Source organism: Epargyreus clarus, unplaced genomic scaffold (genome assembly GCF_041222505.1).
Source record: "Epargyreus clarus isolate Ecla_fem2 unplaced genomic scaffold, WU_Ecla_fem_2.2 ptg000010l, whole genome shotgun sequence".
Taxonomy (NCBI): Eukaryota; Metazoa; Arthropoda; class Insecta; order Lepidoptera; family Hesperiidae; genus Epargyreus; species Epargyreus clarus.
Window position 1 is genome coordinate 9958522 of NW_027332218.1, and position 14131 is coordinate 9972652.

The window sequence follows — 14131 nt, forward strand, 5'->3', positions numbered from 1 at the left end:
AACTGTAGCTCTATGATACCTATGTTATTTGTCTACGAGTAACAATAGAGTCGATAAGTAGTAGATGCCTATTTATAATCTTGTTGAGAATCGAGGTCAGGAGGAAGGAAATCAGTGACGAAGGAGGAATAAGAACTAATTCAACTACTATAATGTAGAGCCCAGACAGGTGTGAGATACACTCATGTACGTTCATTGAAGAAACGCATCGATTTCATTATTCAATGATCGTCTAAATACGCAATTTTATCCCATTAACGGTCCTTAACTAACAATTAAAAATCATTACGCGAATCGGGAATGAAACCGCAACATGCCGTCTACACAACTGGCGCGCATCCAACCTACAACTCACTTATTATATTCTATGAACGCCGGCTATAAACGTATTCCTGAACATATCACGTAGGCGACTACTACCAATTTCAACCAATCAGGGCGCGACAATTCAACTTAATAGGCCAGGCCACGCCCAATCACGTAACCGCCTATTACGGGCCGTGTAACGACGCAGGCTCTTAACTCCGCGATGACGTCCGATCGATCTCCGTCCCGCTCGCGTGTAGCGCGCCGTCCCGCTCTAATCCCCGAGCGCTGATATACAGGGTGTCTAGGCCGAGTGTGATAGAGTCGCGTTTGGCGCGTGCTCGGTTTCAGTTGCACGTCCGAGGTCGAGAGAGGGGGACGCATGCAACTGTTTTCGATAATCGGCCGCGCGTTCCGTACGTGAAAATCGGACAGTACACAGCCAGTCACGTCTGCGTAAAAACGGATATATGCCCAGAATATTTATTAAGTGGGTGGCTGTGCGTGACTTTTCCCCTGTGAATAGCTGGCCCCGTAAATGATCGGTCACGAAAATAGAACGGGCGTTTGTTTGATAACTGAAATCGACTGAAACAACGGATGCGTTTGAAATCGGTGCGAGCTTTCCATCGGACTTATGGTTCAGCTTAAACTTGACCAGGACTAGAGACGTTTAAGTGTTATGTGAAAGCGGAATGGGATATTGAAGTGTTAAAAACGATTTGTTACAATGTGTGCGCGGGAACTTACGTTTCAATTGGACTAACAGTGACAGTTGACAATAGTGAGTGAGAATGTTGCCCTATCAGGCGGTGGCTATGGACTACGCAGGTTTCCACCATCACCAGCGGCCCGGCGGGCTACCGGGGGTGATGGGCCTGCCCGGGCCGGGGCCGGGACTCAACCCAGGCCTGAACCCGGCCTTCACTCATTCCTGGTTCGTACAGTCAAGCCCGGATATCTGTCGGCAGCAACAAGCATCCAACCAATCGCATCTCGAACCTGGGCACGTTTCATTTTTCTTTATATTTTTTATTTTTAGTTTTAATTCTTATAGATATTCTACTATTTTGGATGATTTGATGACTCTACAATCTTTAGCTTTAAACTTAACAAAATCAATCTGTAGTGGAAATCAGTTCTAAAGATTTTTTAAATTAAAGTCATGAAAATTACCCAAAATCAAGGAAAAATATTGTGGGAGCAATTATATTATTTTTGGCTTTTATTTTGATTGATGTTGCTTATTTTAACGTGCTTTGATTATAAAATAATATTAATTAAGTGTCATTTCGAAGTATTGATATCTGTAGTAATGTTACTTTTTGAACTGCGAAGATATTTTTGAAGCTATACTTTAATTGAGGGCGTTTTTGAAAAAATATGAGAGTTATTTTACAAAAAACACGTTTAAAATCGTTACCGTAAGAGCTAATAAATGTTTTATGAAAAGGCTACCAACGAAGTAATTTTTAATAATGTGGGTTTCAAGACATAAGGGCATACTTATACAAAATATCCTGACTTTTCAGGAGTCACAAAAAATTTAATTGTTTTCCTAGTAATTATTAACCTATTGTTATAGTCCATTGTGACATTATGTTTTGACTTTGGAAACGAATGACGTAATAACCCAAAATAAAAAAAAATATTATATGGTCTAAGCCCACGATATTTTGAAGTCAGCATCCAAAACTGGTATAGATGTTTTGACATAACTTCCTTTATGTCAATGCCGTCAAATGAAATCTCAGACAAGATAATAAACATTTTAAGAGAACACGCGTAAACAGCGAAATTACCGTCACAAGTTACCTACTGATGGTATCTCGACCGCTTTACAAGTTTCTAACTTTATTTGCTTTATTGTTCAACTTACATCATCGTTTAGGGTTAAGATTGGTCAGGAAGTAATATATTTTATTGTTTTAAACTGCTTTAATAAAACATGGTAGAGACCTTTGTGAAAATTAGGTTTGCAATTTGCGAGTTTATTTTTTTGGTTTAAGTTTCACTAATACTGTATGTATGTTTGTTTATAAACAACTCTGATTTGTTTTGTCTTAATAAAAAACTTGATAAAAAAATGTTATACCAAATCACATGTTCTTTGTTAATAAAAAAACTGTTATTCCGTGTTTACACACGGATTAACAGTATCAATTTTTATAGTTCTTTCGCTGATTGTACTTTACTATTGGAAAAAACTGTGATTCAGAATGTAAGGAATTAACTTTTTACGGTTTTTAAAATTAATTAAATTAAATAGAGTTTTTAAACTCTTGTAACTTTCCCTATTTGATCAAAATCCACGCAGTTTGTAACAATCTCTCTTTCTCAAAAACCTGTTTTGCAATCATACTATTAGAAAAAAACTGTGATTGATTTACAAATAAATAATAAAATTATTAAGACGAATCTCACTTAGATTCTTAAAACGAATTTAATTAAATATGGAAATTTCTTAAGACAGACTTCGATGCAATACAGCCCACTCATTGTTTGAAATTATTTTTTGTAACATTAAACAACAGTATTTCAACGTGGACAGAACGAGTTATGTGCGCAAATTAAGATTTTATCGTGTCATGACCGTTGAACAATATACGCCGCTATGCTACATACGAATAGTTAAATAAAAATAAATTGTTAAATTTGACACAAAATTGATTTTAGGTTGGAAAATTAATTACTAAAATAATCAACTTTATTTTTTTTGTATTTTATTTAAAGTCTTCAATAAAAAATCTTATTTTTTTATTTTAATTTATGAATTTAATTTATATGTCCAACTAATTCTTATTTATATTGAACAAATGATCTCTGAATATTTTAATAACCAATATAATTAAATACAAGGTAAACCCGGCCATCTTTCGATATAAATTATATGGATTAATATCATTTCAGTGCGAACTTCAGAATAAAATATAGGTATAGTACGTAAAACATTATTTTACTATTCAAAAGACGTGTAAACATTTCAAGTCAATTTTGATAAAATTTGACTTTTATTAATACAAACATACGGAGTCTATATTTTTTACATATGAAGATGAATGTAAATTGTGTAGACATTTAAAAGATTAACAAAATTTTAAAATATTATCTTTCTTATTTTATACCAAACATATTTAGATTTTTAAATAAATCACACACGACTGAGAACAAAACTGTTTTGCTACAAGATCAGATCTCGCTAACTATAATTTGAGCTGTATCGTAACATCAGGTTCACCTTCGTAATTTGTCGTTTTCCCAGACCGTTTTTATAATGAGGTTAGAGTATTACTGAGTTTAATTCAAATAGTCGTATCGTTTTCGAGTCAAAAGTTAATTGGCATGGGATTTTAGTTCATTTGCCTAAGACAGAAGTTGTTTAAGCTTATTTGAGGACTATCCAACGACATGACATGACAACTAAATACTGACTTCATATATTATATTTGTTTCGTTTTTAGGGTTTCGTACTTATAGGATAAAAACGGATCCCTATTACGAGTACTAAGTCTCCGTTGGCTGCCTATTTGTCTGTCTAGTCGTCTGTCTGTCTGTCACATGGCTTTATCTCCTAAACCGTAATAGATAGACACTTGATTTTTTTAGAGAATATGCGTGGCCGCTATTACAACAAATACTAAAAAAAAATTTGGGTATTTTTTGAATGTCAAGGTAGATTGGTTTAAAGATAAATCCAAGTTTGTGGGGCACAACTCCTGTTCCTCGACCGCCCTACTCACAGTGTTTTTTAAAAATATAAAATACCTTATCCCACGGTCCCTAAGGTTTAAGTCCTACTAATTAAAATCTGTCAACACCAAATCAAATTAATTAAAATAACACCAATTATTTAAACCAAAATAAATCAAATTCATTTCAAAGTCTCTACACAACTCTAAAGTTTTAAAAAATAAACAAAGCCTTGTCGACGTACCCCAAAAGCCTTTTTTGTCGTTACCGAAGACAAAACCTTTGACTCAATCACTAGACAAGAATCCTTTCACACTTAATCAAAACCATAGAAAAAGCTGTAGAATCCAAAAAACTAACCCATATCCGTTGTCTGAAATATTTTGATTGGAAAATAAAAGCCGTGACTAAATAGAGCGTACATGTGAGGTACTTTGAGTGGAACCGATGAGCGGGGAGCGACGGTGTCCACCCATTACTGCCGCATTGCTGGGCACGGGTCTGCTCTCGAAGTGAGAGGCTGAGACCATGGTCCGCGCTGAAGAAGTGCGAATTGGTAGAGTTGGTTCATGTACTTTTGAGATTTAATTAAAGGAATCTCAGCCGTGCAAGTTTCTTCAGTTTTTTTCATAATCGCAGCAAGTGATAATTAATTTCTAATATGTTAAGATTTTTTTTAATAATAATATTTTTTTTTAATATGGCTTGCTGGGTTTCGAAGCTTGAAGCTTGCGCGTGAGTAACCGAGTTTCAAAGATTTCAATATTTAAGTTTTAACTTTTATGTAAAATTGTTTTATTTTTTATGTTATTGTCATATTTTTGTCAGACCAGTCATATTTCCAAAAGCATTTAATAGTATAATCCCTTTAAAGAACCTCTCTCATTAAATTCTAGTTAGTATTTACCGACTTGCTTTAAGCAAATACCTAGATTTTCTCAGTGGCAAATTGTGCGACATATTGCCAAAAATCATTGTAGAAAGTTTTTTGGGAAATTTAATACATTTTATCCTAGTTCTCATTTCATTACTGTATTTTCCAAAGGCCAGATATTTGCCCGGAGTGGCAAATCATCAAAGACCTTTAAGCTCATATACGAAATTTCATCATTACTCGTACATTCGAAAGGGCATAACTGCATTCTCTATTAAACCGGTATGTTATGCTTATCATAGTCTCCTATCGGAACGACATCACGACATTACTTTATATTTTAATGTGTAAATGTTACCTCTTACTAGATCACATGTATATGAAGGGCTTTAGAACCAGCATGGTTCTACCGGGGAGATATAGTTCGCGCCAAATTGTTAGTCCGCTCTGAAGTTGTTGCGAGCAGGTGTAGTCGTACAATTTGCTATGGCGTCGCGATTCATTTCTATATTCAGAGCGGACTAGCAGTTTTACGCGGACTACACCACCATTATATCCTTCGATCAAGAGTTCTTATTGTTGATCGAAGATTATATTTATTTCTGGTGTGAAGCAGATCATGTGCTCGGCTGAAGGGTGTGTTTGGCTGACATATGAGGCGACTATCTTAAACATCAAGAGTGGTAACAGTAACAGTGGTAACATCTGTGATCGTCTTTAGGTCGAATCCATTCTGTATGATGTTGGTTACAGATGTTCATGGCTGGCAATGAACACTTACCATCAGGTAGATTGCAAGCTTGTTTGCTACCTCGATCTTAAAAAAAATACCACTACAGACTGCAATGCAATCTGCATTGAAAGTGGTGGAATGTTTGTCATTAAGCAATGTCGGATGTGATCAAAACGTCTATAAACTTTTAAACCCATCTAATAAGCTACCCATTTGCTACCTAATAATAACCAAGATCGACAGTTTGACGCGCGCTCAGCACGGAAGCGAGCTTAGCCACTGGTGGTCACCCATCTAATTCCCGACCTCACCTGATATTGCTTAACTTTTTAAATTAACTACGAGATACGACCTGCTTAAGGTGGCTTATGTCCGTCTATTAAGTTAGTCTATTTAGGACTTATCACATAAGGTTTGGTCTAAGCAAGTGTTACAAAAACTCTGAGGTAAAAACTTACTAGGCAGGTTGTTCAACCCACCCGGTCACTAACTGACAGGAAAGTCTAGATAGATAGAATTTTAATGCGAAATCTACAAGTATTTGTAAATAACCCAGATATCTAGAATCTACGGTGCAGTCGTATTTAAAAATCTTGAATTACAAATAAAATTCTAATATAATTTATAAAAAATATTTTAAAATTATTTTATATTTAATAGTACAGATAGCTTAGTTAGCTTAGTTGTAATTAGTCTGTCCTTTTGAAATTTTCTGTCTATCATTATAATATTATAACTTTCTGTGAGATCGTAGATACCTACAATAGGTAGATACTTATATAACATTCACCGATTGCATAATAAAAATAAAAGTTCATAAAAATGCGTAAACAGTTATAAATTCTCCAATATTTACGTACGTAAGAGTAGAATTCAATCGTTGCACCTGAACGAACAAAAAACGATCTCTGACCACAATGAGAGTAGAAAAAACATGGAGTCGCTAGTGGCTTTTGTGTGACGCGACCGCAATTAGAGGTTTTATTCAGAATAACATGTTACTTTTCAAGACCGCGTAACGAGATTTTTGTAGAAGCCAGAAACTTAATAAAAAATAAAAAACTATGTTAGTAAAATGATTTATTATTAAAAAATTAAACTATTTCATTTTAAGAAACAGATGTCAGAAACAGAGGCAAATTAATTTTATTTTTTGCATTCTATTTAAGTTGTAAATTTCGATTGTAGGATTAGTACAAAAATATTAACGACTTAAAAATAAATGAATATTTAATAATAAAAAAGAATTGTCAATTGATATACAAAATTCTGGTAATTTAATTTTAAAAATTTGAATTTGAACAATCGTCCTCGAAGTCAATCGAATTCGAAATTCGTACAAGGTCCTAATTACGTATACGCTTTCTATCGCCTATCTTGTAACAGTAATTACTGTGTCTGCGTCAAATGTGATTTAACGGTTTTCTGACGAAGCTTTTGTCAAAATATCATTATTATTTTTTAATTTTACATCAATTAATTAATGTTAACTTCTGGTGCTCATTGAATGGACTTTACAATAGGTTGACAAAATACAATAGATTGGCCTAATATCCGTAACATAGTCAAATTTAAAAATTTAATTTATGTACAAACTCATTGAGTGCATTTAATCTAATGAAAATATTGCTTCGTAAGTACCTACTGGTCAACAAAAGCCTGCCGATTATTATATTTTTGCAGACCTGCAAATCAATACATCCATACATTGAATCCAATTGATCCAAATAATGTTTTTTTGCAAATACCACTACATCGGAAGCTAGTTTGCTATATCTAAAACTTGGATGGCTTGAATTATCATTATGTCAAAATTGCGTATCCGACAAATATGATATTGGATTGTGAAATAATTATTTTATTATACGCATCTATTTAACTACGATGTCCTGCAGGTTTCGTATAGTAGGACTAAACGAGCTGGACCACATTTTGAATGAAACTTAACCAACGGTGGTTAACAGAAAGATGAGGTGTCCGCAAATATAATTAAATCAATTTCAAATGAACAAAGCACATCATTTAACTGAACTCGGTAGCATTAATCGAAACGTAGAAATAAATATTTCAGGACAATACAACAACAAACATATTGTAATCATTCGATAAAAATTAGCTATTGGACCGTTGATAAATATTATTGCGGTTATAAATATTATTGTCACGCTAACTTAAACTTTCTTCCCTTGACATAAACTGTTTTGGTGGTATCTCTGCAGCATCTGAATCGGGTTTAAGAAAATAGTCGGCCCTTTCTGAATATATGGATCTATTACGTTTTGTCTTGTATTATTTTTTAAGTGAGATTATACAGCGTGCTCCATTTTAGGTATAAATATGTGCATATTAGTAGATTTTTATAACATATAATTTGGATAGAAAGCCACGTTTGATACACCCCGAATATGATTTTTGTTACTTATGCTGATAATTCGTAATATCTGTAGGCCGTCATTATTTTACCTCACATTTTCAGCTCCCCAACATGCAAATGTACTTTTGTATAATATTAAGTATTTTGTATTTCACTAACTTGTCACTGCTTATGACGCAAAACAAATGCATAGCAAGCAAGTGACTGTGAAACGAAGTTATTTCTTTAGTAGAAAATTGAAGTTCAAAGTGCTGAATGATAGATAGATTTTTCTATTTCTCTATGTAACTTTGTAACACCCTGTATCACACAGTAGTCAGCTTCAATCAGCGGGCACACGCTGAGTCACGCCGATTCGTCGCGCCCTCTATCCATTCCAGTTTTTACTAGCGACCAGGCTAGAAACATTGGTAAAATATAACTAGAGGTTAGAAAATCGGTTTATATTACACTAGCGATTCTCCAGGCTATACACGGGCCACGTTTTTTTATTTATGGCACCATTTACATTGGAAGTTCAATTTGAAACTATGATAACTAAGTATAATAAAATATCAATGAGAATACCTAAGTTTAAAAAGTTTCAGTGATATACGTATATTTGTTTCTGTAAAATATAGATACTTGATATCGTCTCTGGCGAAGGAAAAACAAGGTTGTTGTATTCATGATGCATAGTGCCTTAGAAGACAATTTTCAAAGGGTGTTCCATAAAAATAAAATTACGATCGAAACCTTCGGTATCAAAAAATGTAGCAGGATTAAAAGAAACACAGTAAAACGAAAATCGAAACAAATTACTCAATCATTATATGTCATTACAAAACCGAAAGGTCAAAATCGTTTCAGAATCATCGATCGTTTTGTGTCTGCGGTTTGTGTGCTGGTGCAGGTGATTTTTATTTATTGAAGTGAAATTTGTGAATGAAATTTATTGTTTTTTGGTATTATAATAGACGAGCTTTTATATATAAACAGGTAGATTCTTATATGAATTGTTATGCTATTTTATATTTTTGGAAAATGAACGCGATAGACAATCTTTTTTGAGAAGTAGGAAAAGATAAAAATACACTGACACAGAAAATGTCTTTTAGTTTTTTTTAAGCAAAATGAATTTATTTTATTCCTCTTTCATGTACGTGCGCATATTTGATTTTTTTCATATTTATGTCCTTAAGCATAAACGTAACGATAAATCATAATCATTATATCATTGTAGATAATATAACCACAAGAAGTCTTAGAGAATGATACACAAAACGAGCAATAGACGAAAAAATGTGTACGTGCAAAATATCAAACATTTAACTAAAAAATGCTTAGCTCGTGTCTAAACGTTTCTAAGTAGCTATTTAAAATTTAAAACCTTTGCAATTGTGCTTAAACTGTGTATCGTGGAATGCAGCCGCTATCTAGCTTAGACATCAGAGGTCGCAACAAAGCTTCAACGTCGTAAACTTAAAAATGTTTAGCTATAATAACTCCATAATTATATAAACCTTAACTGTCGTTTGTCGGGTTTTAAGTTTTGGATTTAGGCTTAAACTTCTGATTTCAGTATTCGGTGATATTAACTTTGGATTGATCAGCTTCGCGGTATAGTTCACTTTTTTCTTGTTATGCAAAGCTTACAATTAAGTATTTTTATGGATTTCTATTCAATCATGTCCGTCTGTTTCGCTACTAAAGTACTAAACAACTACTTTGCGATTTTTATTACAGATGTACCTACGCCATTGGTGAAAATAGTAAAGAGAAAATAAAATTGGACGCGATTATGTAATCTAAAGTCGAATACCTATACCTATTTAAGACTTGTCATTTATAAGATGTAGGTTTCTTATATACCCGTACATACGAAATTCGACGATAATCATTATTTTATAATTTACTTACATTTAGAAGACTAATAGACACCGAACAAAAAATAAAATCTGTTTATGAATAAAACAGAAAAATGTTCTAAACGGTTTCATCTTATCCCAATAATATAAGAACTTACATGAATAATTGTAAAACATTATGTTGCCACGCGTTGTATAGGAGACTAAAGGGTCAATTTATTTCCCAACTTTAATACACATTCCAATACATCGGCTGGTATGTAGGGTGACAACAATCGATCACGGGCCCGGTCAGTCCGGATTAACAGCGGGACAAGTGGTCCGAAAATGATGCATTATTTCCCCCTTTACCTCATCAACGGACTTTTGTGCTGACCCCTGTTGTTTTAATTCTTTCTTTTAGGGTTGAATTGGCATGATTGCTGCGAGGGTTGCGGAGTCCTTAGTATTATTTAAGATGTATTTGGTGAGATGGATTCGTATTTGATGCGAAAAAATTATATACAAATACTTCCCGAAGTGGTAATACGTGTTGCTAATTAAAACTCTAAACAATGATTTTGATAATACTTCTTTTGTTCCTTTTTTCTTAATTTTATACCTATGTTGTTGTAATATTATTTCTCTAATTTGTCTATAAATATAATTTCAAAATATTTGTCATAGCAACATTCATTAAGTTTTTCTACGGGAGATTTTTTCGAACAGTTCACCGACTTTTAAAATTCAATCACAATTTACACAAAGACCTCTATTACTCGCTGCAAATAGTTTTAAAGCTCAATGAAACGTTGGAGCGAACACTGGGCAGAGACTGTGAGTTGCCAGACAAAAATACGGGAAAAATTCCCTCGCCCCGGGCGCAATCAGCCATCCCTTCAGTCGATTATTGCAAATAACTATTATTTCCTTCTCCTTTCAATTGGCTGCGAATACGGCCCGACATTTCTCTTTGTATTGCTAATTCTATCGGCGCTAGTTTTATCTGTTTAGAGAGATATTTTAACGCAAATAGACTTCCTACTATTATGCTAAATTTTGAACAGAAATTTCAATGCCATGCCAATTTCAGTAATTACTTTTTGTGTTTGGAAAATAGAAGTTTCAAGAATTTTCTTACCACTACTTACTATTACTTTGTCCCCTTATCTCGTAAAGTAATGAAATATGTATAACACTTCGTTTTACTCAAATCATCTATTCGAAGCAAAATATAAAAGGGGAGAAAGAATAAAAATGGAAACCAATTCGACTATACGATAATGCTAATACAGGCATTTGTCCATCCCAAACCGCTATCACATGGGGCCGTGTTATCCCTGGTCCACTATTTTATTCATCAGAAAGCCATCCAGAGCAAATCCCGGCTATTGCATTTATGAATGAAACAATTTTCCAGTTTCGCTACGATTTTGGCAGGCAATTTGCTAAGCGGCCGACAACCATTAGTCATGCCCGTATCGACGCGTCGAGTAGATTGGTCATTTTTTGTCCCGAAAGCGGGATCACTGCCCACTGGGGTGTAAGTCTGCCATATCATCTAGTTTGAATACTATTCAGAATCTAATTTTTTGCGCTAACGACACCGTCTATTGAAATTAAATGTGCTCGCCACGGAACACCTTATAAGATCTTGATAATTTAGTCATTACCTCCCAAGATCGATCATAAAAGCGTCTGACACATGCAAAAAGGTCTTCTATTAAAAATACTGTGTTCTGTGAAAATTGGTGTTGATTTTTATTAAATTGATTTTTTGATGGCGTTCAGTGTTCTTTCTCGGGAACAACTGTAACTTATTACGTAATAAAAACTCCAGCCACTATTAGATAAAATAGTTTTTGCAGACGACCGGAACGCCGAGTCATTGTAAACATTTTGCTAATCTATTTCTGGACGTCGGCCAACGTATAATTGTTAAATTGTCAGTAATTAGTTGACTTGTTGGTCATCACATGTGTAGCGTTAGGTTGCATTCAATAAACGTCTTCGCACCCCATTTGTATTCGGGGTGCGTTTCAAAGGAAAATTGGATATGACGTGATTATTAAAGTCCGTCTAAAGAGCAGCAATTTGGCGAGCGCGCAAATCGTTAGTCCCCGAGGACCCGGACGGGGCAGTTCGCTTTATTTATTTTTGTCCAGGTTTTCCTACTAGACGCAACACTGGGCGGATATAAAACAAACTACTACTACTACTGTTTCGAAACTGAATCTTAGGACAATGAAATTTAGGGATTTATTGCACAATTAGGTATGCTAATTACAAATAATAAGCTTTTCTGGAATATTTATTTGTGCATATATTTTTCGACATGTACATTGGATATTCGTGATACCGATTTAAATAGTAACGTCTTAGAAATAAAGTACCTACTTACATAGAAACAAATGAATCAAGATTACTTTTACAGACGAAAACTAGATCAGTTATCGTTTAAATAGTAACTGCTTTAAATACTTGAAAACTATTGTTTAACCGTAACCACATTACAAGTACTTACAGTATTACTTTTTACTAAACCGGTTTTAAATTTATCTAGCTTCATTAAATCCGGCTTTTTGGTTATTACATTTACAGCTATAACAACCTGTTGCACCCACTTGTAATCCCTCATTCCATAGATAAAGTTTGCATATCAGGATCATCTTGGAATTACGTCATCTACTCGTTTTAACTGAACTTGTTAACAGTTTACTATTGTAGACGAGTTTATTCATAAATAAAACGTCTAAGATGTTTTATAAGACAGCGGATAAAAAGTGGGTAAGGTAAGGTAATGAAGGTTTCGTTTTTGAGCTGTCTTTAAGTAAAAATGTTTATTATATTTTAAAAAAAGCATTTTTTAATATAGTTAATAACTATATTTGCAATTTGCTTATTTTATAAATCTTATGTATTGCCACAATTAAAAAGAATCAAAACGAAATTGTGAATCTATTCCATCAAAAAAGAAAAACTTCGATATGTTTACTTCAGAAACGTTAAGAGAATTTATAATTTTAGATAAAATACCTATCTTACACGTAAAATTTTACAGTTTACGATACTCGTATTATAAATATTGTTCAATTCGAACTAACTTTAAAAGTTCAACTTAACGGGGAGCCACTTACAAACATAACACCTATTACCGAATTGTGAATCGGCCGTACGATCGAGTGACGGTGTCCTTTCAGTTCGGAAACGCCGAGTCATATTAAGCTCATCTCGGGGGTGTAGTGACGGCCGTCCCGTGAGACGGAGCCCTTCTGATTATTTCGACAAGCTTACAAGTAGTCTTAATACTTTAAAATGTGGACTTATCCCGACTTTTCAGTTTAAATGGTCATTCTACAAATATGGAGTAATATTTGCAAATGATTGATGGATTTTATTGAAGATCAAATGTATGCTTGAATCAATAATGACAAATATAAGTAAATTATGAAACGACTAAAGTATATTATAAATTACAACCAGAATTAAGCAAATAATTTCACTACTAATTTCACTCCCAACATTTCATGTAAATTTGCAAAACCATCACAAAGTCATTTGATGGACGTTCATATACAATACAAATAGTAAGAGGCCATAGATACCGCTATAGAACCGTGAGGACTAAATTAAAATGTTTATTCTTACTGACTTGCTACATCTTCACATCAAGAAGAAGTTACACTTTTAGAAACAACATAAAAAATAAATGGTAATGAAGACTTGGGAAATGCAACTTAGCATTTTGCCAACGATTATCAAGATCATTCAATCCATTTATCAATAGCTTTTCTCAACGGAGGGTACCTCATTTGACACTAGTGTCCAGCATGAACTTTGCTCCGACACGCATACCTTTAATCGGATGTCGTGCGAACGCAGTTTTTACATTTATTTCAAAAGGACTCAAACGTGGTTAAGTTTAAAAATAGTTTTAACATTGTGGTGTTATCTTCCTGGTTCGACCGTGGTGACACTACTGTCACACTTATTTCTACTTCATAAAAGAGTTGCAGATAAGGTAGTGCTGCTAATTAGAGATGTTACGTTACGTTATGTTAGAGGAGTGGCTTGCATGCTTGTATGCTATTTCAAATTCTATATAAAATAGATTATGTCTATAAAATATTTTTATAGCTATGTAGCTTCACACCTGAACGTATAATATTGTTCAATAACTCAAGGTTTCACATTCCGTACAGCCAAACGGTCATTAGAATGTCTATATTGCCTTAAGAATACGTAATCAAGCGCCGTTGTCAGCAATCAAAGATGGCGGCGACGGGCCTTCATTACGACATTACTGTTGTAGATTATATCTGTGAAAA

At 33.9% G+C, this 14131-nt stretch overlaps 1 protein-coding gene across 5 annotated transcripts in view; it reads left to right on the top strand.

The window, feature by feature from the left end:
* trh (PAS domain-containing protein trachealess) overlaps positions 1-14131 on the top strand; it is a 219631-nt gene that overhangs the window by 154033 nt on the left and 51467 nt on the right. The window contains exon 1 of one of the 5 annotated variants that reach the window (XM_073077438.1): positions 649-1312. The exons of the other annotated variants lie outside the window; for them this stretch is intronic. Coding sequence (XP_072933539.1) covers positions 1101-1312 — 212 coding nt within the window. The 5' untranslated portion in view covers positions 649-1100. Of the gene's footprint in view, positions 1-648; positions 1313-14131 lie in introns of those variants that run through there. 5 annotated transcript variants of the gene reach the window in all.